The sequence below is a fragment of the Scyliorhinus canicula genome, chromosome 18, assembly GCF_902713615.1.
Source record: "Scyliorhinus canicula chromosome 18, sScyCan1.1, whole genome shotgun sequence".
Classification (NCBI taxonomy): domain Eukaryota; kingdom Metazoa; phylum Chordata; class Chondrichthyes; order Carcharhiniformes; family Scyliorhinidae; genus Scyliorhinus; species Scyliorhinus canicula.
In genome coordinates, this window is record NC_052163.1 from 41,398,645 (window position 1) to 41,425,523 (window position 26,879).

At 46.8% G+C, this 26,879-nt stretch overlaps 1 protein-coding gene across 3 annotated transcripts in view; it reads right to left on the reverse strand.

Annotated features, from left to right (window-relative positions):
• tmem260 (transmembrane protein 260) overlaps positions 1-26,098 on the reverse strand; it is a 60,669-nt gene extending 34,571 nt beyond the window's left edge. For 2 of the 3 annotated variants that reach the window (XM_038777380.1, XM_038777378.1), the window contains exons 1-9: positions 25,936-26,098; positions 24,258-24,289; positions 22,933-23,084; positions 15,417-15,594; positions 13,327-13,440; positions 12,144-12,323; positions 11,279-11,319; positions 10,656-10,742; positions 8,633-8,747 (exon numbers count right to left, since the gene is read on the reverse strand). In XM_038777380.1, the coding sequence (XP_038633308.1) occupies positions 8,633-8,747; positions 10,656-10,742; positions 11,279-11,319; positions 12,144-12,323; positions 13,327-13,440; positions 15,417-15,594; positions 22,933-23,084; positions 24,258-24,289; positions 25,936-26,062 (1,026 nt within the window). In that variant the 5' untranslated portion in view covers positions 26,063-26,098. The other variant, XM_038777381.1, reaches the window with a different exon arrangement.
• Positions 26,099-26,879: the final 781 nt, after the last annotated feature.

The following is a 26,879-nucleotide window of genomic DNA, read 5'->3' on the forward strand; positions in this document are numbered from 1 at the left end:
AGTGTTCTTGTAATATAAATAAGGCCATCCGACAAGAGCATTACACTAACATACTCGGCTCTGATATACAGCCGTAAATCGTCCGCATACAAGGATACTCTATGTTCCATCCATCCCTCTCACTATCCCCTTCCACAACCCCGAACACCTTAGAGTGATGGCCAATGCAAACAGCAGAGGGGGGGGGGGAAAGAAGAGAGAGACATAGGACACCCCTGCCTAGTACCCGGTGCAGAGCAAAGTACCTCAAACTCACGTTGTTAGTGCGTGCCATATGTTCCCTGTAGAGCAACCGTACCCGTGGCGTGAACCTCGGCCCAATCCCAAATATCTCCACGACCACTATCAAGTACCCCCAGTCTATCCGGTCAAATTTCTTCTCTGAATATAGCGCCACCACCACTTCCATCTCCTTCCCATCAGTCGATGTATCGATCACATTTAGCAATCTTCTAACATTCGAGAACAGCTGCCTTCCCTTCACGATCCTCTCCTATCACCTTCGGGAGGCACCCCCCAACCTTGCTGCCAGCACCTTCGCCAATATCTCGACATCCACGTTTAAGAAGGATATGGGCCTGTACAACCCACACCGTCGGGTCCTTGTCCTTTTTTAACAGCAGGGAAATCAAAGCCTGTCCCAATGTTTGTGGTAATACCCCCTACCTATCGCCTCCTGAAACATTCCCACCATCAGCGGCACCAACGTCCTTAAACATCTTATAATACTCCACTGGGACACCATACGACCCTGCCACCCTCTATGACTGCATCCTTCCGACTGCCTCCTTTACCTCCTGTTCCCCCACCGGCCCCCTCCAGCCCAGCCTTCCTCCTAACCCATCCAGAAACTCCCTCATCTCCCGCTCCAACTGTTACAACTTCTCCAAGACGACATCCACCCAATGTGGCGCATGATCCAAGGTCGCTATCACAGAGTACTCCGATCCCTTGACTCCAGCCAATAGCGCCTTCCCTACTACAAAAAGTTTATTCTCGCATACACTTTATGTAGCGGGAAGAAAAACAAATCCAGCTCCCTCAGATCCAGAAACCTACACAGGTCCACTCCTCTCATCTCTCTCATGAGCCCAGTCAGTGCTTTTGCACCCCCCGACTGGGCCAGTGAGTGCGGCTGTGACCTATCCATCCTCGGCTCTTACACCATATTCCAGTCCCCCCTTACTATTAACTCATGCGTGTCCAAGTCCGGGATGCCACCCAGCACCCTCTTCGCAAACCCTGCATCATCCCAGTTGGGGCCATATACATTCGCCAGTGCCACCAACCTCCCCTCTAATGCCCCCATCACAATCACATAGCTACCTCCCTGGTCTGCTACCACCTTCTCCATCTGAAACCTCACCCTCTTGCTCCACAATACTGCTATCCCCCGAGCCCTACCTCTGAACCCAGAGTGGAACACCTGGCTCACCCAGCCCTTCCTGAGCCTCACCTGATCCTTCACCCTCAGGTGAGTCTTCTGCAGCATCGCCACATCAGCCTTTAAGCTCTTTTAAGTTCCCCCAAATCCCCTCACGTTACCATTCTGACTGGGGGGGTCTTCCACCCCCCTCCCCCTCCTCATATCCGCCATCGCTATAGCTCCAGGTCCTGCGCATAGGGCATGACCCGCCCGTCCCTTTGTTGCCATTGAAACCCCCCATCGACTTCCTCTTGAAAACACCTCTCCCAGTATTGATCCCCTCCCCATCTTTTACACCTGTTCAGCCAACCAATGACCGCAGGCCCTCCACCCACCACACTCCCGTTGACTAGCCAACCTATGCCTGCTAGTTTGGTGGCCCCTGCCCAGGCCCCCCTCCTCCCAATCCCCTCTTCCATGCCCAGTCCCTAAAAAACAAAAAACAAACAAACCCAGTGCAAACAAACACACCCCAGCAAACCACCATCGCCCAAAATTTGCTACCCACTTACCCCTGTGCCCCCATACTACAGGGCACATAACTCTTCCCCACCAAATCCCTTCCCCTTTCTCATTTTAACCCCAGTCCTTCAGCCTTCATAAATGACTCTGTCACCTCCACCGTCTCAAAGTAGAAGTCCTTCAAGCTTGTGTGTAGGTCATCCTCAGCTTCGCCGGGTAAACCACGCCGAGCCACACCATTGCTGTAGAGTGCTGCCTTCACCTGACCAACGGCCAGCCTTCTCGCTAGCTCCACCGTTAAGTCCTGGTACATAGGTATACTAACTCCTTCCCACTGCACCTCATGCCTATTTTCCGCCGAACTCAGAACCTTCCCCTTAACGTGATTCTTGTGAAAGCAGATTATCACCGCCCTTGACCTCATTTGTCTTCAGCTTAGGCCTGAGTGACCGACGTGCCTGATCCAGTTCATACCGGGAGGGTTCTTCCCCCTCCCCCACCAACATCTTTGCAAAGTACTCAGTCGGCCTCGGGCCCTCCACCCCCTTGGGGAAGCCTACAATTCTTCAATTCTGCTGCCTCGACCTGTTTTCCAGGTCCTCCACCTTAGCTCAGTCCTTTGTTGGCCTCCACCACCCTCTGCAGCTCCTCATCCATCGAGGTGAACTGGTCACTATGCTGCGACAGAGCCTCCTCCACCCACTTCAACTTCTCTCCTAGCTCCCATACCTCAGCCGATGTCTTCAACACCGCTGCATTCACGGGGGCAATAGCCTCCTCCACCAGCTCCTTCATCGCTGCCATAATTTATTTCCGCATCACCTCCATGTGCTTGGCAAACTGCTTTTCAAGCTCTCCAGCCCTCACCTCGGTCATCTTCTCTACTGTGAAGGGCGCAGCACCACCCATTGATCTGGCCTCCGCCATATTTCCTGCAACCGGGCTGGCCTGTTCGCTCAACAGCAAACCTTCGCTCGCCCCCATCTTCCCGATGGCTTTTTTTTTGGTTCTTCGACATCCCCCTCCTTCTTTATGTCTTCCTGCACCAGTTCACCCAAAAACTGCCCCTGGGACTGGGCATTAACTTCCAAAAAACCAAGCCTCGAGCAGGAGCAACCCAACATGTGACTTCCACCGACATGCCGCCATCGGAAGTCCAACATAAAACAGAGTTGAGGAGATACTACTTCTCTCAAAGGGTTTGGAATCTGTGGAATTTGCTACCCCAGAGTCTGGTGGATGCTGGGACAGTGAGTAAATTTAAGGAGTTAGACAGATTTTTAAATTGGCAATGGGTTGAGGGGTCATGGAGAATGGGCAGGATGGTGAAGTTGTTCGGTGAATTGGACATTCTGAATTCTCCCTCAGTGTACCCGAACAGGTGCCGGAGTGTGGCGACTAGGGGATTTTCACAGTGCAGTGTTAATGTGAGCCTACTTGTGACACTAAGAATGTTATTTTTTTTAGAAAATATTTTATTGAGGCATTTATAATTTTAACATTCTAAACAACAGAGCAGACCAGCACATGCAAAAACCCCACAATAACATACCCAACTTTCCCCGCCCTAACTCCTAACTACCCACATATTAGATTCCCTGCCCTTATTCTTCACACCCATGCCTCCCCTCCACCCCCCCACCCCCTCAAATCTCCTGCTGACGGTCAGTTTCCCATAAAGAAGTTGATGAACGGCTGCCATCTCAGAGTGTACCCCCTTAAGGTGAACTTAATCTTCTCTACCCTAAGAAACCCTGGCATGTCACTGACTCTCACCCCGACTTTGGAGGCTCAGAGCCCTTCCACCCCAGCAAAATCCGTCAGGGCCACCAGGGAGGCAATGGCCAAAACATCGGCCTCTCTTCTTCCCTGAGCTCCCGGATCTTCCGACACTCCAAATATTGCCACCTGTGAACTCGGAGTCACCCTCCCTTCCAGGACTTCTGACATGACTTCTGAGAATCCCTGCCAAAATTCCCTCAGCTTCGGATAAGCCCAAAACATATGTACATGATTCGCCGGACTTCCCCCGCACCGCCCACACCTGTTCTCCACCTCCTCAAAAAACTTACTCATCCAGGCCACAGTCATAAGAGCCTTGTGGACCACCTTGAACTGGATGAGGCTAAGCCTGGCACACGATGAGGATGCATAAGAATTTTATAATTAACATCACGACGAGATCAGCGACGATCAAATAGCGGAGCAGACTCGACAGGCCAAATGGTCTAATTCTGCTCCTATATCTTATGAGTTTATAACTTTTCTTTTGAAAAAAAAAGGTACCCAATTCTTTTATCTTTCCAATTAAGGGGCAATTTAGCATGGCCAATCCACCTATCCTGCACATCTTTGGGTTGTGGGGGTGAGAACCATGCACATATGGGGAGAATGTGCAAACTCCACATGGACAGTGACCTGGGGCCGGGATCGAACCCGGGTCCTCAGTGCCGTGAGGTGAGCTTATAATTTATGAATAGAATGGTTACAGCACAGTAGGTGACCAGTGTTGACATTTCTTCCACAAAGTTAAACGCAGAGAGTGATAATAATCCAGAGCACTATTAGAGGTTATTGACACAATGGCAGGGAGCCACAGAACATTCCAGATTTTATTGGATATTCCAAATATCCTCCTCCCTTTCCTCCAGTGCATGGAGCCATAATGCTGCTTTTTATAACCCAGTCCTTCAAGATAATTCCACAGGGCAGAGAACATAACTTAGCACTGTTCTCAGCTCAGACCTTTGAACTGCATTCTCAACTCAGAGCTGCAGTGGTTAGATGCCATGCCCTCAACTCAGTCCCAAAAACTGTGGCTTAGATTTACTCATCAGTACAGTGCCTACTGTGTTCGGAGTACAGCATTTTGCAACACTTTAAGGGATCACTGAATGCTGTGCTGTATGTCTACCTGTAGGAGTCCCTATATTTCCTGAGACAGGCACCACTGAATAATATATTCATATCTGGCTGCCACTAAAGTAAACATCAGAGTCCTGGGACTGATAGCGAAGCATCAAGAGACTGATTCTTAGTGTTAGTGCTGTTAATTTTTTATTAACTGCATTTAATTATATGCAGGTGGAGGGCATTACTTGGGGTTTCACTTGAGGACATATAAAGAGACACTTATTGAAATGGCAATGTTATGAAGTTTGAACTTGTAGGCTTGCAATATTTCACTTGAAATAAATGTAAGACTAAGTAAAGATTGAAGAATAATCTGATGAACGCGAAATGTTAGTTCACAGATGCTGCGTCTTTCCAGCATTTTCTGTTTTTAAAAAAAATTTAAGATTAAAATTTAGAGTACCCAATTCATTTTTTCCAATTAAGGGGCAATTTAGCATGGCCAATCCATCTACCCTGCACATCTTTGGGTTGTGGGGGCAAAATCCACGCAAACACGGGGAGAAAGTGCAAACTCCACACAGATAGTGACCCAGAGCAGGGATCGAACCTGGGACCTCGGCGCTGTGAGGCAGCAGTGTACAATTTAAGTAAAGATTGACTCTAGTTCAATCCTTCACTAATTAGCTTTCTAGACTATATCAAGAGGGACTGAGTTATGGTGGGGGGGGGGGGGGGGAAGAGAGAGAGAGAGAGAGAGAGAGAGAGAGAGAGAGAGAGAGAGAGAGAGAGAGAGAGAGAGAACATACATCCAGCGTGGTGCGGTTAATCCTGAGTTACTACAGTACTTCAACTGTGAGTTCAAGGCAGGGGAACCCAGTCCAAACCAGCAATGTCAGGAAATTCTTCTTCACACAAGAAAAATACTTCCAACCCGAGTAGGGGAATGCAAACAAGACTCTGCTCATTTGGGAAGCAGTTGGACGTAGTAACGGGAACGGACCATTGGGTTCTGTGGAGAGATGATGGCCTCCCTCATCTGTGCAAATATTTCCAATCACCTAAAGGCAATTTCAGCATCTATCACTGCCGCACAGAGAAACCCACATGGCAGTCACAGAGACTCACATCCCTCAGTCTGGGCTGGAACCCACATCTCTTGGATTGGCAGACCTCTTCCCACAAGCATGTCTGTCACACTCTCCAGTTCACTGGATTGTTTATCGGTTCCATGTTGCATCTGTTCAGAGGGCTAAGCTAATGGGCAACAATACAACCTTGTAACCCAGCAATTTACTGGAGATATCTGCTCATTGGATTGGAAAGTATATATATATCCATTTCAGTAGAATCAAACTGAAAGTTAAGTCTGTGACTTAAAACGTGTCAATCAAAAGGATTTGATAAGCGTATGGAGGCGGCCTCATGTAAGGGCACCAGTTTGGGGGCGTTGCTAACGGCACCTCTGCTGTTCCCGCTGGCACAGTACTCCACCAGGTGCGGGAATTCCTACGTAGACAGGTCTCAATCTTCCCGCTTGTACCACCAAGGGAGATTCAGGATATGGTAGTTTCCAGAGTGTGGGTGGGAGAAGGGAAGGTCTCCGACATCTATAAGGAGCTCATGGGGTCAGAGGAGACGCAGACTGAGGAGCTGAAGCGCAAGTGGGAAGGGGAGTTAGGAGGAGAGATCGAAGATGGTCTCTGGGCGGAGGCGTTGAGTAGTCAACGCGTCCATAACATGTGCCAGGCTCAGCCTGATACAGTTCAAGGTCGTTTACCGGGCTCACATGACAGTGGCCTGGATAAGCAGGTTCTTTGGTATAGAAGGTAGGTGTGCAAGGTGTGCGGGGGGGCCAGCGAACCATGTCCACATGTTTTGGACATGCCCAAATCTCAGGGGTCACTATTAGGGTTCGCCCGGAGGTGGCAGCGGTTTGTCGACTTCTTTGCAGAAAAATTTTTTTTGAAACAATTTTTATTCAAGTTTTCAACAACAAATTTGATCACAACAGAGAAAAACAGTAACCCCTCCCCTCCAATACAAAAACAATAAATTAACAAGAAAAAGAAATAAGCATAAAGCCATGAGAACAAACCCGCATAACGAACCCGTAGTCCTTCCCCCCCCCCCCCCCCCCCCCCCCCCAGCTACCTTCCCCCGATTCCCGTCCATTTTCCCCTGATTCTTGGCCACCTGGCTATTCTTCCTCTTGTTCGTTGGCCACAAACAGGTCCCGGAACAATTGCATGAATGGCTCCCACGTTCTGTGGAAGCCGTCGTCTGACTCTCGGATGGCGAATATGATTTTCTCCATTTGGAGAGATACCGAGAGGTCGGACAGCCACCCTGCAGCTCTGGGTGGTGCTGCTGACCGCCAGCCAAACAGGATTCTACGGCGGGCGATCAGGGAGGCAAAGGCAAGGGCGTCCGCCCTCCTCCCCAGGAATAGATCTGGCTGGTCTGAAACCCCGAAGACCGCCACTATCGGGCATGGCCTTTGGACATAGCCTCGAAGAAGGCTGTCCAGTACTCCACAAGTCTGGGGCAAGTCCAGAACATGTGGGCGTGGTTGGCCGGGCCTCTTTGGCACCGTTCACATCTGTCCTCCACCTCCGGGAAGAACCTACTCATACGGTTTCTTGTTAAGTGGGCTCTATGTACCACTTTTAGTTGCGTCAGGCTGAGCCTTGCGCACGTGGCGGTGGAGTTGACCCTATGCAGTGCTTCGCTCCAGAGTCCCCACCCTATCTCAATCCCCAGGTCATCCTCCCATTTCTTTCTTGTTGCGTCCAGTAAGGTGTCGGCCCTTTCTACCAGTCGGTCATACATGTCGCTACAGTTCCCTTTATCTAGGATACTTGCGTCCAGTAGGTCTTCTAGTAGTGTCTGTCGTGGCGGTTGTGAGTACGTCCTTGTCTCCTTTCGTAAGAAGTTTTTGAGCTGCAGATACCGTAGCTCGTTCCCCCTGGCTAGCCGAAATTTCTCTGTCAGTTCGTCCAGTGTTGCGATCCTGCGTCCGTGTATAGGTCCCTGACTGTCGGTGTCCCTCCGTCCTGCCTCCACCGTTTGAAGGTGGCGTCAGTCAGTGCTGGTGTGAACCTATGGTTGTTGCAGATGGGAGCCTTGTCCGACATTTTGGTCAGGCCAAATTGCTGCCGCAGTTGGTTCCAGGATTAGAGGGTGGCTGTCACCACTGGGCTGCTGGAGTGTTTTTTGGGTGGGGATGGAAGTGCTGCCGTGGCGAGGGCCCGGAGGGAGGTCCCCATGCAGGAGGCCTCCTCCACACGCACCCACTCGGCCTCTGGCTCCTGGATCCATCCTCTTACTCGCTCGGCTGTTGCCGCCCAGTGGTAGAATTGTAGGTTTGGGAGGGCTAGCTCCCCCCTGGATTTTGTTTTTTGTAGGACCTTCTTTGGGATCCTAGCATTTTTACCCCCCCATACGAATGCCATGATTAGTTTGTCATTCTTTGCAGAAAATTAATCGTCAGCAGGAGGAGGAGGGGGGGGGGGGTTAGTTTAGTTTAGAGTAGGCCGTTAATAAAGGTGGGACCTGTAAGGGAGGAAGCAGGCTTTTTGCGCTATGTTTATTGACTTCCGTATATTGTTTATTTTGTGGTTGTTGTAAAACCAAAAAAACCTCAATAAAATATTTATTAAAAAAAAGGATTTGATGAACTCATCACACATTAAACCTGCACACTATACACACACCAGACAAACTACAGAAGTTCAAGAAGGCAGCTCACCATCACCTTGTCAAGGGACATTAGGGATGGGCAATAAATGCTGGCCTAGCCAGTGATGTCTACATCCTGTGAAAGAATTAAAACAAAAACACTCATAATCACATTGTCAAATCAGCACAATTAATTTGTGGGACACTCACCACTCCAACATAGAGGGGTTTGCTGAGATCTAGGTTTGCTCTCCAGGAGAAGAAAATGGAGTAGGAGCAGAGCATCACAGTGAAGAGCCACAAGACCGAACGCTGGGAGGAGTTGCTGCAAATGTACATTAAGCAGAACCATCAACAAATCATTAGGCCAAGTCAAAATTTCTCAGACTCGGGAGGAAAAAGTGGCAAGGGCACTGCGGATTGCAGAGACCTTATGGGGCAAGGGAATCAAAACCAGTCTTGCCATTTCCCACGTCTACAATACCGCTGTTCTTCAGTTGCCACCACCAAACACATCTTCCCCATCCCTTTCAGCATAGAGGCCATTCCCTCGGACAGTTTGTTCACTTTCCAGGCCTCCTCATCTTCCCATGAACACAGTAAGAAGTCTTACAACACCGGGTTAAAGTCCAACAGGTTTGTTTTGAATCACTAGCTTTCAGTGCACAGCTCCTTCCTCAGGTGAATAATGCAGTGCTCCGAAAGCTAGTGTTTGAAACAAACCTGTTGGACTTTAACCTGGCGTTGTAAGACTTCTTACTGTGCTCACCCCAGTCCAACGCCGGCATCTCCACATCATGTCTTCCCATGAAAGCACAGGAGATGCAACACCTGCCCTTTGACCTACTATATTCCCACTGTCCGAGACCCAAAATACTCCTTCCAGGTAAAACAATTTATTTGTGTTTCATTCAATTTGAAATGGGATTTCCTATACATTGGAAAGACCAAATATGGATTGGAACACCATTGTTCAGTTTGCAAAGAAGACCCTAAGCTTACAGTCGCCGGTCATTTTAATTCTCTGCTCCACTCCTGCTTTCACCTTGACCTCCTTCAGTTCTTTAACAAAACTTAATGGAAGCTTGAGAAACAGTACCCAATCTTTCAACTCAGCACTTTGCAGCTTTCTGGACAACAGTGAGGTCTTTCATAACCTTGGCCATCATTTGTTCAGATCGCAACATTTGTCCCAAAGGGTGGTGACAGTCTGGACTGCATTGCCTGGGAAGGTGGCAGAGTCGGGTTGCCTCACATCCTTTAAGAAGTACCTGGATAAGTACTTGGCAGCAATAACATTCAAGGCTATGGGCCAAGTGCTGGCAAATGGAATTAGGCAGGGTGAGGTGCTTTTCATGCGTTGGTGCACTTGAGGCTGAAGGGCCTCTTCTGCACTGTATTATTCTGCTTTACTATTTACACTTCCCCAGTCCCATCTTCTCTTTTTTATTCATCACATTACTATCTCTTTTTCCCTACACCACCATTACTTTTGTAAATTAACCACTCCAGCATTCCACATATTAGACTTCCCCTCCCCTCCTTTATTTGTTTAAAACCAATTATAATCGCTAATATTTCCCAACTCTGACAAAAGATTATCAACCCGAAAGCATGAACCTGTTTCTGGTTGTGTGACTTGGGGAGTATTTCCAGCATTTTGTTTGTATTTCAGATTTCCAGCATCCTGCAGTATTTTGCTTTTGACCTTTAGCTTATTGCTAGTTGTTCAGTGTGGCTCCGTAGACGACATGCACAGTTACAGGAGCTTATGGCTAGGCCAAGTATGAAGGGCTCTGGGATCTAGAGGCACCTTTGTGGTTGCCCCTTACAGCAAAGTAAACTTGCACCATGTTGCATTCATCACTGGTGTTCTGTGAAAATTCAAGGCCTGCGGTACAGTTGTTTGTAGAGGGTGGACAACTGACAATACTCAGCTCCTCATCAGCCATGTCCCTGGAATCTGCATCAAAAGGTCAGTAAACCAGGTGGAGATTGGGAATGAGTGGGAGGGTCAGAAAATACAAAAAGCGGAAATATCAATTGATCACCCACACCAACAGATTTCCATCCTATCCCACCCCTAAATGGTGGAGATAGGAAATTAAACTGCAATTACATCTGTTGGGAGTGTAGCACAGTTGTTGCAAGGGAACTTGGAGGGAGAGAGAATGCATGGGGCTTGTGAAGACAGACTGCATTAACTGTATGTGCTGAGCGCTCTAATTTATACCTTTTAAAGACCTGCAGTGGGATGGCTGCGAGTGCCAGGGTTGCCCCGATTGTTGACAGTTCAGTCTTTATTTGTGCTAGCTGAAAACTGTGGAGAACAGAAAGATCCAGAAGTTAGCTCTGCAAACGATTAACTCACTGAGATTCCTTCCCCTTCTTCCCGGTTAATATGTTCAACAAATCAATTCACAGACAACCTGCTCTCAATCAGTTGCCTGAATTCATACAGCTCCTTTAATGTAAATATATTCCCTGCACACCATATGGCTTCATTCATAACACAAGCCACTCGCTATCAGTATGGAACATAATCTAAAGGTCAACACACCATGGGTGGTGTTACGCTATCTAATCCCTCTCCCAGTGTTTAAACAGGGGGAGGGAAGGGTTTGACTTTGTAGTGTTTGGAATTATTTTAAATGCATTTAGACCTATTAGAGTCCAGCATAATTTTGGTTACTCTTGCTGCAGTTATTTTTCTTCCGTTATTATTACAAAGAAAGTAAATAAGTTAAACTATTTTTAACCTGAACAACTAGGCCTCTGCATGGAGACTGGGAACACAAACTGAGCAAATCACAAAACAGCTCGTTAGGGTACTAGGCAGTCTCAGCTGTCACTCACCTCCATACCTGCAGCAGTCCTGAACCAGACTCGGATTTGGCCTAGAGGCAAACAAAGTCCCATCAGGAAACATTTTCAACTTGTCTGAACATAAGTGTTAAACATTATACTGTGTCCAGAGGTTTCCCGAGAATAGAGTCCACTGATGAGTTACTTGAGGCACCAAGTTACCCTGCCCAATCCCCTACTCCCAATGGGTGGCATTACCCTGGCAATGGGCAATGGCACAAGATATCAGCAAGGTGAAAATAAAAAAAAGGTTCTGGAAAAACACAGATCTGACAGCATCAATGGAGAGAAAGAGAGTAAATGTTTCGCATCCAATGTGACTTATCCTCAAGAACTTTTCCAGCAAAATGTTTATTTCAGATCTCCAGCATCCACGGTATTTTGCATTTATAACAGCAAGGCTGAGATGGGGTGGAGAAAACGTAAATGCGGTAGTCGCGCGCGTGCTTGTGTGTGTGGGGGTGTGTGGGGGGAGGGGGGGGAGAGAGAGAGAGGGGAAGAGTGAGTGAGTGAACAAGCGAGGGAGCAGAGGGCGGTTATCAGGAGAACACTGTTGTTATTTTGAGGAAAAATGAATCACAGCTGAGTGTAGGTGTGGGAAGTCTGTCGGATGCAGGGATGAGGAAGAATGTGTGGAATTGGATCTCGGAAGATTAGGAGAATGAAGAAGAAAATCAATAGCAGTTCTGAACACTTTCAAATACTGAGGAGGAAGGTTTATCCATACAGGGGTTTAACCTTTTTTTAACCTCTTAAAAATATCTGACACTTAACAAACCTCTGCGACACTAAGTTTCAATACTCAACACCTCAATCCCTATATCAGTGTGAAAAGTGACAAGGTGTCAGGCTTTACCAGATCAAATGTGCCATATTCCTCCCGTAGCAGGTGGGTGATGAAGCCTCTCAAGGTGGTCTGGTCTCCCCAGCTCCACCGTGCTCGATTGAGGTAGGACGAGATAGGCAGATAGAGGTAAGGCAACAAACCAGCTCCGAAACACAGGCCTAACCTCAGCACCACCCTCACAGACAATTCCTGGTCATTTAGGGTACAACAAAGCAGAATGGTAAACAAGTCAATCTGTAGCAGTTAGCACAGAGATACAAACACAGGTCATACATGGTTGAGAGATACCTACACAGTCTAGAGAGGGAGACAGAAATAAAAGCATAAGGGAAAGAGGAGAAAGTGATAGAGAAAGTGGGAGAAAGGTTAGAGAGGAAGAAATACAGTGAAGTAGTGTGGGAGAGATAGCTGGGGAGAGATTAGAAAGAGGAGTGTGGAGGCAGCACAGTGGTTAGCACTGCTGCCTCACGGCGCTGAGGACCGGGGTTTGATCCTGACGCCAGGTCGCTGTCTTTGTGGAATTGCACATTCTCCCAGTGTCTGTGTGGGTCTCACCCCCACAACCCAAAGATGTGCCGGGTAGGTGGATTGGCCACGCTAAATTGCCCCTTAATTGGAAAAATTAAAAAAAAGAAACAGGAGTGTATAGGAGAAGGTTAGACAGCAAGAGAGGGAAGAGAGGATAGGAGAAAGAGAAGTAGAAAAAGAGAGATATGTAAGTTAAGGGAGAGAGGGGAAGAGCATGGATCAGAGTGCTGCTTCACAGCGCCAGGGACCTGGGTTTGATTCTGACCGTGGGTGACTGTCACACATTCTCCCCGTGTCGGTGTGGGTTTCCTCCCACAGTCCAAAGATGTGCAGGTTAGGTGGACTGGCTACGCTAAATTGCACCTTTGTGTCCAAAGGTTAGTTGAGGTTATGGAGAAAAGGGGTGGGCTTGGGCCTAGGTAGGGCGTTCTTTTGAGGGTTGGTGCAAACTCTATGGCCGAATGGCCTCCTCCTGCACTGTAGGGATTCTATGAAAGAAATAGAAGAGAAATTGTGTGTAGGGAACAAAAGAGGAAAAAGTGAGATGAAAACAAGGGAGGAAGAGGCAGAAGAGAAATAAGACACCAAGTAGCAGTCAGATAGACAGTCAGTCAGAATGAGCGATAGATGGTGATCAGAAATTAAAACATGGGTGATATTTTACCTTCTCTCTGTGTAGTCTAAACAACACCCAGGGCACGATATACATCATGTAGAGAACAATGGTGTGCTGATTACACAGACTCAGGCCACAACAGAATGCACCCAGTAGAGAAAGCTACAAATAGAAACAGTGCTTTATCAGAGAGAGCTCAGAGGTTTTAACATGAGCTGGAGCAGATCTATCCAAAGTGCAGCCCATGAAACCCCTCTATATGAGGTGTAGGTACATCTTCAGTGCTGTTAGGGAAGGAGTTCCATGATTTTGACCCAGCGACAGTGAAAGAACAGTGATATAGTTCCAAGTCAGGATGGCGAGTGGCTTGGAGGGAAACCTTCAGGTGGTGGTGTTCTCAGGTATTTGAGTATAGGGAACTGCTGCCTGGTGAGTTCCTGGGATGCATCTTGTCGACGGCTACACACTGCTGCCATAGTGTACCAGTGGCGGAGGGAACAAATGTTTGTGGATGGGGTGCCAATCAAGCAGACTTTGTCCTGGCTGGTGTCAAGCTTCTTGAGCTTTGTTGAACTCATCCAGGTAAGGGGGAAATATTCCCTCACACTTTGGACTTGTGCCTTGTAGATGATGGGATTCTGAGCCGCTGGCCTGCTCTCATAGCCACAGTATTTATATGGCTAGTCAGTTCAGTTTCTGGTCAATGGTAACCAATAGGATGTTGATAGTGGGGGATTCAGCAATGGTGATGCCACTGACTGTCATGAAATGGAGTGATTAGTATTCACCAGATGGTAGTTTCTTTGACGGTAAAGAATCACACAGTACCTGCATGGGCAGAGGTCTCAAGTTTCCTCAAGTTTCTCTTATCCGTTCTTTTAATCCTTACCTCCAAACTGAGGAACATATTTCAGGCTCAGCTTATGCCGGAGGGCAATTGCTGATGCCTGACAGATCAATCCAGAGTACAGGATTCTGGAGTTTTGCACCCAACAGGACAGAGATGAGCAGCTTGCAGTCAGCCAGTCAATGAAGAGGTTCACTGCTGTGGACCAACAAACAGCCTTTGGAAACTGTGAATCAATGCAAGACTGGTGTTCAATAGGTATGCAGTCTGACTTCTATTGATCAATGGGTCTCCAATCCATCTCCCTCTAGTCAAAGAACAAAGAAAAGTCCAGCACAGGAACAGGCCCTTCGGCCCTCCAAGCCTAAGCCGTCCATGCTGCCCGTCTAAACTAAAATCTTCCACACTTCCAGGGTTCATATCCCTCTGTTCCCATCCTATTCATGTATTTGTCAAGATGCCCCTTAAACGTCACTATCGTCCCTGCTTCCGCCACTTCCTCTGGCAGCGAGTTCGAGGCACCCACTACCCTCGGTGTAAAAAAACTTGCCTCATACATCTCCTCGCACCGTAAACCTATGCGCCCTAGTAATTGATCCCTCTACCCTGGGAAAAAGTTTCTGACTATCCACCCTGTCTATGCCCCTCATAATTTTGTAGACTTAAATCATCAATCACACAGTCATCAATAGGTTTTCAATCTATCACTTGTTTATAATGTTGAGATTTGTCTTGTTTGATTAATATCATTAAGATTATCAATTATTGAACAATGATATATGGAATGAGGACCAGAGGATTTATTTGACAAAAATTAAATAAATGAATACAAGTATTGCCTCATTCAGCCCATTGCTGGACTGCAGCCAATCCCTCACAAACTGAGGGGCTTCACAGTAAATTATATTTTAGTGTCTGAGATGTGAAGCCAGGCCTAGAATAATTAGTGTAGTAAGAGGTTATTCAGCACATTGTGTCTGCACCCTCTCTTCAAATGAACAATTCACTATGTGCCATTGCTCTGCCTTCTCCCCATAACCCTGCACATTCGGCCTCTTCAAATAACAGTCTAAATATCCTTTTGAATGCCTTGATTGAACCTGCCTCCACTAGTCTCAGGTAGTGAATTCAAGACCTCAACCACTCGTGTTAAAAAGCTTTCCTGCAATTTGCATTAGCTTCTTTTGATTGTCTTTTCCCTTGCTTGTTTTAGAAGTGGGAATAGTTTGTCTCTGCCCATCCCTATTCGATTGTCTACTGCTGCTAGAGGAAGGATTCACTCGGATTTTACCTTGGACCTTTCCTGGGCTGTTGGTGCTGTGCTGAATCGAACAGTCAGAACCATGAGAAGACTCACAAAGAAGTTGTTCAAGGTGAAAACCTCTGCTGCAACTGACCACTGCCATGCCAGCCGGGAGAAGGCAAAGAGCCCAGCAGCGAGAATCCCTCCAGAGTACGAGTCCGACAACCTGAAACATAGGAATGGGACCTCAGACATAGAAACATGAGTAGGCCATTCAGCCCAGGTAGACTGTCCCACCACTAATATATAATGGCCGATTGGTCGCCTAACTCTACTTATCCTTCTGTTGCTACATTTTCTACAACGCCCTTAACAAAACTCAATCACAGCAAAAGATAATTGGCTGGGTATTGCTAGCACGCATCGATCACCCAGTGGTGAGAGTTGAAGTGACCCAATTTCACAAATCCAACACAACCACCCTGCCCCCTCCCGCACACTATGAATAATGGTCCAGTTTTACCAACACCAACCATCCATCCACCCATGCCCCCAACACAATGAATAATGGTCCGATTGATTAATTGCATTTGATCACTAAAAAGTGATCCTTGCTGGTTGGCTGGTGTATGGGGTAGGAGAAGGGTGTTAAACGAGTGGGGTTGGTGAATCACGTGGCCTTAGCAAGGGAGTGGTTGCATTTTCACAAGCTCTGGCTCTGCTCATATTTAAATCTGTTTTTCTTGTGCACATTTTATTTTGTCTTTTCTTGGTTTACATAGCATAAACTATGCCCTGAGAATTGTTGGTAGGTGTTTCTGCATGATAGAGCAGAGTTAGAATGTTTTAATCCTCGTTTGTTTGTGGCGGCTGGAAGGAGTGGGGACAACACGGGACTTGCCCTTCATGGCGCAGTTGCTTTTGAGCAGGCTCCCACTCTGATAGCGCGGTGTACATCGACAAATGATGGCTGCCAAAAAGTATGCTGTTCTGGCTCGGAGGTCCCTGCTGGGAGCCCACCTCCATACGGTTGAGGTCCTGCTGCATGGTGGAAACAGGAGAGGATTGCTGCTGAGCCCAGTCCCCGAGGCAGTGGAGAGGTAACCAGCTCAGTTCGAGAATTGGCTGCCATGTTTCAGGAACCTTGATCTGGTAGCTGGGCAAATTAAATTTGATGGAGAACATGTAATTATGCCTTCAAAGTCTGGGGTTAGTGTGGCCGTCTGACCACTGAGTCCCGTGTTGTCCAAATCCAGATGTCAGTCTCGAGGGGCTGGGGATGAGTGAACTGATTGATTCCCCCACCCCTCCACTTCCCGGCCAGAGCCGAGGTTAGTGACCGTCTGTGGTCTGGTGAGATGGCATGGTGCAAGTGTCTCATGCCTAGATTATTGGAATCCTTGAGAGATCTTGAAGAGTGCCATTGATCCTGCCTCATCTTGATTTTAGCTTTCATTTTGCGCCAGTGAAGGCCCAGACAGACTCCATGTTATATGATGGTTATTTGTTCTATCCTGGGCCTGGGATTTGGATTGCATAGTGGGTATCCGTATAATTTCAGTTCCCCCTCCCCTTTAGCTCTTGGGTTCTGAGATTTTCTTTGTTACGTTTCTTTGAAGTATGATGCGTAACTGTGTAGTGGACTGTATCCTGCTTTTGTGCACATTAATGATGTGAATAACACATTATTCATTGTGTTGGGGGGAATGGGTGGATGGAGGATGGGTGGTTGGTGTTGGAAAAGCTGAGGACTGCCTTGCATTCTGCAGCTCTGTTATTATCCAAGACTTTTCTCCCCCTTGATCATGCTGTTATCTGCTTGATGTTGTCAATTTTTTCTGTTCACAGGGAAGTGAATAATGTGGGTGCGGTGGCCTGTACCATTGATTATGCTGATTTAACAAGTTCATATCATGTTATGTCAATATTGAATGAATAACTTGTGCACAGTCTCTGCGTTAATGTATTTGGGCCTTTTTTGTCCGACTATCTGAGAGATGCTTTCTGTCGTCTCTCCCCGGTCTCACTTGGAAAGATGAGCAGAGCAGGGTGAGGGATGTGTAGACATCTGGGATGGCCACTTCCAGAACACAAAATGGACGCTCACAGAGAATGTAGGGAAATGTGGACAATGCTAGACAGCAAGCAGGCACAGTGCCTGAATGTATATTTGGGAAGCAGTTACCAGACGGAATCGAAACTCTGGGTTGATTAACATATTGATGGCCCATCTCCAGGGAACAAAGGACTAATACTCAGGTCGTTGATACTGTCGCAGACATCCGGGCGCAAGAAAGACACAAACAAAGCAAGGCCAACGGCCACGTAAGACACGCCTAGCCATCAGGACACCCACCCCTTTATTGGTTAAAATCGATAACAATGATCGAGAAGTGGCCCAATTAATTGAGACCAAGTTTAAGGCCCGCCTAAAAGCGTGCAAAGCCCCTCCAAGTATAAGAAGGAACCCCCATGAGAGATCCGCACTCTTGGATTTGGCTCTCAGGCGGAGAGACCCATCCACCAGCATCACCAGAAGCAAGTAAGTTCAAGGTCAACGCTCGCTACCAGATGGACGACCTTAGCTGTTCTCCTGTATCTCTTCGAACCCAACAGCCTCAGATCCGAACAACGGCCATTGTTCCTCTGACCAAGTGGGCACCCAAAGTTAAGTATAGGCTTTTGTGTTAGAGATAGTTTAGTTTGTAGTACTGTTGTGCATGAGTAGATCTTACTGTGTGTGTAAATAAATAGTATTGACTTTGAACTAACTGGTGTATTGGCTCTTTGATCGGTATTCGGTTTGAACCTTGTGGCGGTATCGAGAGATACCTGGCGACTCTGAAAGTAAACATAATTAGGATTAAGGAAGGCGACCATATTGACTGCTATATTTATAGCAAGTAAATAGAGCAACAGATGGAGCTGTTAGGATTAGTTTGCCTTCACTGTGATAGTGTTAGAGCTAACCAGTTTTTTTCCCCCCCTTACTTTTTCTTTTAATGTGAATTGAGAGCTTCTGTGCTTTTCATTTTAGGCCCAGACTGGATGTCATATGATGGTTATTTGTTCTACCCGGGACCTGGAAGGGAGTTGAATTGCATAATGGGTATCCGTATAATCCGCCCCCCCACCTCGTCCTTTAGCTCTTGGGTTCTGAGGTTTTCTACGTTACGTTTCTTTGAAGTATGATGGGTACCTGTGCAGTGGACTGTATCCAGCTTTTGTGCAGACAGATCTTGTATCAATGGAGGGAACAGGTTGGGGGCATTGTCCCACACTTATCTGGTCCTATTTGTTCCTGTGTTTGCCTTCTATTATGTACTTCTACCTGTTTAACACAGACACCTATGGCTTTTTAAAATCTTTCATTTGTTTTGATACGATAATTGAAAGAACTTGAAAATTTAAGTGGGGCCTGAAAAGCTTGGTGACTGACACTTGTTAGAGCTTCATGCATATTTCTTGGAAAGACATAGAAAATTGTGTCCTGTCCAATTCAGACACTTCAAATACCTCCTCTTGTGTAACTCACGAGACGCGGAGCCTGATTTTCCACCTTCCCTTGAAGGGATACCTTTGCAGCATATAATCCCAAATTGATGGGCGACATGGTAGCACACAGTTGCTGGACAGTGCCAGGGACCAAGGTTCAATTGTCAGCTTGGGTCACTGTCTGTGCGGAGTCTGCACATTCTCTCCGTGTCTGCGCGGGTTTCCTCCAGGTGCTCCGGTTTCCTCCCACAAGTCCCGAAATCTGCGCCGGTTAGGTGAATTGGACATTCTGAATTTTCCCTCAGTGTACCCAAACAGGTGCCGGAGTGTGGCGACTAGGAGATTTTCACAGTAACTTCATTGCAGTGTTAATGTAAGCCTACTTATGACATTAATAAAGATTATTATTATTATTGAGACACCCTCTGAGCTCCCGTCCAAATAGTCACTGGATAATAAATCCAGAACAGAAACTTTGGCTGAATGTCTAACTAAATTCAGAAGGGGAACAAAGGCTGATGTTTACTCAGTCCACACAAGAGTATAGGCCATTGTAGACTAGTGATGAGTAGTGATTCCGAATGAGTGAATAATCTAATAGAAAGGGGGTAATAAGTAGCATAATACAATAGAATGCAATGTTCAGTTTGAAGTGGTAATGACTTAAAAAATCAAAATTTTAAATTTATCTATGAGGGTGAGGGATGAGGAAAAACAGACCACAATAGACCAGAATGAACTAGATAGAACCATCAAGTAGTTGCAGCAGAGGAGGCCACCATTCCCGTACCAGCCTCCCCGGACAGGCGCCGGAATGTGGCGACTGGGGGCTTTTCACAGTAACTTCATTGAAGCCTACTCGTGACAATAAGCGATTTTCATTTTCATTTCATTTGGATTTTCAAGCCCATATTAGCTATCTGCAAGAGCAATTTAGTAAGTCCTACTCCCTGTCACCCTACACAAAATTCTTCCCTTCCCGATTGCCTAATCCACACTCAAGACAGTCTATTTCAGATTGTGAACACTCGCCACTGTATTCAAAACATTTCCCTCAAGTCGCCATTGGTTCTTCTGCCAATTACTACATTTTCACTGATGCTTGATCCTTCCCCAATGGGACCACTCCCCCCACCCCCCACACAGTCTAATATGGACCCCTCATGATTTTGAGCATCTCTATCAAAACTCCCCTCAATCTGCTGAATAACTCCCTGAATCTGCTGAATAACCCCAGTATTTTATATTAAATCTTTTAAGTGAAGTTCTTCATCCCTGGTCCAATCTGGTAAATCTTTTCTGAACCCTCTCTAATGCCTAGTGCAGTGCTCAAAATTGGACACAATATTCAGTGTTTTATAAAAGGTGGATGGAAAATAGGAAGGTTTAAATCAAAAGAGTTGATGGTGCAAGGCCAAAGGGAATGGAACAAGTGAAGCAACAAAGTGCCTTCTTGAACGTGGTGTTAATTGCACAGTCATGAAACTTAAACCTCATTTAATTTCGAACTTTTCCCAGTTCTGTTGAAAGTTCACACACCTGAGACATGAACAGTTTCTCCCCTGCTGAGTATTTTCAGCATTTTCCGTTTTTAATTCAGATTTCCAGCAATGACAAAACTTTGCTTTCAGGCTAGTAAATAGTGTGGATGGGAGCAGAATAATAATAATAATTGCTTATTGTCACAAGTAGGCTTCAATGAAGTTACTATGAAAAGCCCCTAGTCGCCACATTCCGGCACCTGTTCGGGGAGGCCGGTATGGGAATTGAACCCACGCTGCTGGCATTGTTCTGCATTGCAAGCCAGTTATTTAGCCCACTGTGCTAAACCAGCCCCGAGGTTGCAAAGAAACAACAATGGATTTAATAAGTGGGTAACTGGCTGATGCAGTTCAATGAGGGAAAGTGTGAGGTCATCTACTCCGGAACCAAGAAAAAGAACAGAACATTTACTAATGACAAGAGACTAGGGTCTGTGGAAAAACAGATCTAGGGATCCAAGCAGACAAATCACTGAAAGCTATGAACAGGAACAAAAAATAATGCAAAGACATATGGAATGTTGGCTTTTATCTCAAGAGGTCTGGAAGTAATGTTACAGCTGTACAGAGTTCCGGCTAGCCCCCTCTGGATGCAGGGTGACCAACTATCGGGAGATTAAGAGACACTTTGACGTGAGTGGAGTGGGGGTCGGGGAACCCGAAAGATCAGAACGCCTGCAGGTACATGCTATTCACGTGCAAAAAAGAAATCGAAACAAAAGATTTCAAGACAGAATTCCTGCAGGAGACAGTGCAAGTAATCTTCAAATTAGAGCTGGGCCACTAAGGGGTGTTCTTGAAAATACAGAAAAATGTGTCATTTGAAACATGGAAGTCTGGCAATATCTGGTTTGAGAGGGTACAGGGAAAGATCCCACAAAAGTTTCATAGCAGCTGCAAAGAGCAGGGTTATAAAATGCAGATTCTTGCTCACAAGCAGGCTAATCAAACACATAGGTCTCATGTGGTAAGCTAAAACAATGGCTCACACCTTCATGGAATGTAACCATCTCAGGAAGCATCTGAAAAAGCATGGATGAGAGTTTCAATTGCATTAAGTGATGAATGTTTAAAACAGGCAAGTCTTTCAAGTCATAACCAAGTTAAATTTTAGCATACAGCTAAAAGCAAAGTTTCACACCTTAATTGAAATAAACTCTCTTAGTAAACAGCTGGAAAGGATGGATGATACTCAGTCAAATTTGGTGTCAAATTCAAAGTGTAAAATTCTATGAACATCAAACAATTAAAAGAAAATTGGAGACGACCTGGCTACGAGAAACATCATTTAAGTCAAAATCAAAGGCAAAGTTATGAGCTGGGGACAATTGGAAAATTAAACGATTTGAAATCACAGAATTAAAAGTAACACCTATTGAAACCAAAGCATTGTTTCATCAGATCTGAGAGGAGACGATATGCCCAAAATGAATAATTAGTTGTAGTAAGATGTTTACATCAAAGATACTTTTAAACTATCAAAGTGAAACAAGTCCATTTACAAAAGTCGTTAAAACTTAATAACTCTCAGAAAGAGAATATAAACCCAGGGAGCAGCAGCAACAAGCACAGAGGAGAGGACAGAGGAAACCAGCAACAGGAGAGAAGGGGAGGAGAACTCAGAGAGAGAGAGAGAGAGAGAGAGCTCGGTCATGGGAAAGACAAGGCAAGCAGCCGAGTTTAAACAGTTATACATCTAAGGAAGACTAGAATTTAAACAGAAGTCAGAGTCAGCTTAGAGATAGCTAGCAGAGCCAGCTCTCACAGCTCGGTGCATGGGAAGAACAGGACACAGCAACCGAGTTCACCAGCGAATACAACTCAAGAAGACCAGATTTTAAGAAGATCGATTGCCAAGGTGGGCCTGAAGCAGCCAGAAGCAAGATCTTTTTTCCTTTCTGTAAAGAAAGTGTTTGCAGCTTTTAAAAGAAAAAATATAATAATAAAAATAACTTAACCTGAAAAAGTGGTTATTAGCTTACTTCACTTCCTTAATAACGCAGGACCCAGGACATCGATGCTATTAAGGGGTAAGTAGGTAAAATTCTTCGGTGAAGGTATGGGTTATACCGGGGGATAACTTGAAAAGATAGTTTGACCTGAATAGCACCCACAGAAGCCTGCACTGGAGTCAGGGAGTGAGAATCCCTGTTCACCATTTAGAATATCAACCTTTTTTTTTATAGGGGGAATTCTAAGAATAGTGGTGAGTTTTAACTTCAGGGGTGATATCAGTAAACACTCCTTCATACAAATGAACTCTTTCCCCAAATTGCTGCTCAAGCTGGAGTCAAATAAAAGTTTAAAATTAAGATTGGCAGATTTTTGGTAGATAAGGACATTAAAAGGTATTATTGGAACCAGGGCAGGAACGAGTAATTAAGATACAAATCAGCTACAATTTAACAAATCAGCTACAATTTAATGGAATAATGGAACAGGTTAGAGGGGCTGAATGATCTACAGTTGTCAGTTATTGTGCCTCTGCTAGAACTGGCTGGAGTGTGGTGCCCTGCTCTTGGACTCACCTGCCAACTGCCTCAAAGAGCAGTGAGGCTGTGGCTATCCCAAGTATCGCATTCAATACATTTACTCTGAAAACTGGAGAGCCCAATGGAAGAATGGTCATTGCCAGCCTCGCCAGGAGAGTGAACAATGGGTACCCCGGAGGATGTGCCACCTGGAAAATAGGGAAACAATGGGTCAGGGAACTGCCCACATCACCTATAATGTAATTAACTACATTGCCCCAACTACCCATCATTCACAGATGCAAGCATCCCAGACAGTACTTACTCTTTTTTTTAAAAAGGACTTATCTAGTGAATTACTGGATGTACTGGCAGGGGAGTTGTACCTGCTGCACCCTCCCTCCTGGGCTCAGTCCCCTCACCCCCACCCCCTTGGTCTCTCCCAAGTCTCCCATCTACCAACTCCTGTCACTGCAGTTTCTTTCCTTGAACCACATCTTTTCCATGAGCTTTACCCAATGTTCCCTTGACTTGCCACACCGAACTCATCCACTTCACACAACAGCTACCTCTCTATATGGCTCCTTTGGTCAGGCACCAACTCTGTCCTTGGCTCACTCCACCCATTCTCTACAATATCCTTCAATCTCAAGACACCTTCCCCAAACATCACCTCAACTCCTCCCAACTCTGTACCCACCTCTTCCAAAACCATCAGTTGAAAACTCGTGAGAAAATGCTGGAACATCTCAGCAGGTCTGGCAGCATCTGTAGGGAGAGAAAAGAGCCAATGCTTCAAGTCCAGATGACCCTTTGTCACAGCTTTGACAAAGGGTCAGCTGGACTCAAAATGTTAGCTCTTTTCTCTCCCTACAGATGCTGCCAGACCTGCTGAGATGTTCCAGCATTTCCTCTTTGGTTTCAGATTCCAGCATCCGCAGTAATTTGCTTTTATCCTGTTGAAAACTCTTCTTAGTCTTTTGGTGTTCCTTTTATTCCTCAACCCCTTAATAGATTACCCAACCCCAGGCACCCCCCACACCTGGGCTGCAGCTTAATCCATTCCATTCCTGGTCATCACATCCTTTTTCCAGTACCACCAGGCTGCCGCAGTGGCTTTTTTTTTTCTTATTCAAAGACAGAAAGTACAGATGCTCTTGGATTCTAGGAATCTGCCAAATTCCACATCTGTACTCTTTCCATTGATTCAATTACTCTCCCTGGCCATAACATACTGGTCTACTAAAACAGTGATCCTATCCCTCTCCAATGCCAATGAGTCAGTACCCAGAGTCCCACTGGGGCATGTCAGGAAAAGTCCCCAGCTCTTCACCCTGTAGCAGAACCCGTCATCAACATAGAAGCTGCAGCCTCTCACTCACCCCCAGCTCGCAGGCAGCAGTCACAAGCTCTCCTGTGGAAACAATAACATTGCAGTGACTGGCAGAACAAGAGATCAGAAAAACAGCATTGCACACCTCATTCTGTCTCTTCCCTCCCCCCCCCCCCCCCCTCCCCAACCACACACACTTCCCATCTCCACCTCACTCACTCACTACCTCACTCACTCACTCTCCTCTCCATACTGGGGCCCGCAAAGCTGTGTTACTAGCCCCCTACTCTACCCCCTACACACACACATGGCTGCGTGGCAAAATTTGGTTCCAACTCCATCTACAAGTTGGCTGACGATACGACCATAGTGAGCCAGATCTCAAATAACGATGAGTCAGAAAACAGGAGGGAGATAGAGAACCTAGTGGAGTGGTGCAGTGACAACAATCTCTCTCTCAATGCCAGCAAAACTAAAGAGCTGTTCATTGATTTCAGGAAGCAAAGTACTGTACACACCCCTGTCAGCATCAACGGGGCCGAGGTGGAGATGGTTAGCAGTTTCAAATTCCTAGGGGTGCACATCTCCAAACATTTGTCCTGGTCCACCCACGTTGACGCTACCACCAAGAAAGCACAACAGTGCCTATACTTCCTCAGGAAACTAAGGAAATTCGGCATGTCCACATTAACCATTACCAACTTTTACAGATGCACCATAGAAAGCATCCTATCTGGCTGCATCACAGCCTCGCATGGCAACTGCAGCCCAGGACCGCAAGAAACTTTAGCGAGTCATATACATAGCCCAGTCCATCACACGAACCAGCCTCCCATCCATCGACTCCATCTACGCCTCCCACTGCCTGGGGAAAGCGGGCAGCATAATCAAAGACCCCCTCCCACCCGGCTTACTCACTCTTCCAACTTCTTTCATCAGGCAGGAGATACAGAAGTCTGAGAACACGTACAAAGACTCAAAAACAGCTTCTTTCCCCACTGATACCAGACTCCTAAACGACCCTCTTATGGACTGACCTCATTAACACTGTATACTTCATCCGATGCCGGTGCTTATGTAGTTACATTGTGTACATTATGTTGCCCTATTATGTATTTTCTTTTATTCCCTTTTCTTCCCATGTACTTAATGATCTGTTGAGCTGCTCGCAGAAAAATACTTTTCACTGTACCTCAGTACACGTGACAATAAACAAATCCAATCCAATCCACCTCCTCCTCCCTCACTCTCCACCTCCCTCACTCCCTCTCTACCTCCCTCTCTCCACCTCCCTCACTCCCTCTCTCCACCTCCCTCACTCCCTCTCTCCACCTCCCTCACTCCACCTCCCTCACTCCACCTCTCCACCTCCCTCCTTCCCTCACTCTCCACCTCCCTCCTTCCCTCACTCTCCACCTCCCTCCTTCCCTCACTCTCCACCTCCCTCCTTCCCTCACTCTCCACCTCCCTCCTTCCCTCACTCTCCACCTCCCTCCTTCCCTCACTCTCCACCTCCCTCCTTCCCTCACTCTCCACCTCCCTCCTTCCCTCCCTCTCCACCTCCCTCACTCACTCTCCACCTCCCTCGCTCACTCACTCTCCACCTCCCTCACTCATTCACTCTCCACCTCCCACACTCACTCCACCTCCCTCCCTCACTCACTCCCTCCCTCACTTTCCACCTCCCTCACTCACTCACATTTCCACACCATACGACCGACACTAACCCGAATCCCCCCCGGGCACCGAGCGATACAGAGTCCGCAGGTAGATGGCAGACAGGCCGCTGAGGAACAGGAACGACCCCAGCCCCGGGGCCAGGCCGCCGCCGCCGCCGTTTCCAGGGTAACCCATCGGAAACCTAGAACCCGTTGAACTTCCTGAAACACAGCATTGTGGGGACTGCTAGGCCGACACATTAAAGTTAAAGGGGAGGGAAGGGACAACGTTTTGGGACAAGGGGAGGATTTTAAAGGGGCCTCGTCAGACCATCCGCCCCGCCTGTTGACAACGCAAAATGGCGGGGTTCCATGGAAGGCAGAAGCCAAAGTGGCAGTGGCAGTGGCCGAAGCTAAAGAACAGCGTAAAAAGAAAAGCAACCCCAACAAATTTGCAAACACCGAACCCATCTTCTCAGACTCTTCTCAGGAAAGAGCTGATCCCCTGTCCCGATGCTGGGAGCAGACCTCATGAGGAGTATGTCTGTGAGATTCAGGATTATAACATGTACAGACAGACTGCTTGGTTTTCTTACACAAACCACAGGGCTTGCAGACTGAAATAAAAACACAAAAATGCTGGAAAAGCTTGGCAGCATCTGTGGGGGGCTGCTGAGTTCCACCATCATTTTCTGTTTTTATTTCCCAGCATCTACAGTGTTTTGCTCCTGTTTTAGCATAAGTAAGTAAAGTCGCCATCGTCCCAGATGACCATAGGCTGCTTTCACCATAGATGGGTGAGATCTGACTGCTGGTGATTTTTTTTTTAATAATAAATTTAGAGTACCCAATTAATTTTTTCCAATTAAGGGGCAATTTAATGTGGCCAATCCACCTACCCTGCACATCTTTGGGTTGTGGGGGTGAAACCCACACTAACACGGGGAGAATGTGCAAACTCCACACGGACAGTGACCCAGAGCCAGGATCGAACCTGGGACCTCGGCGCCATG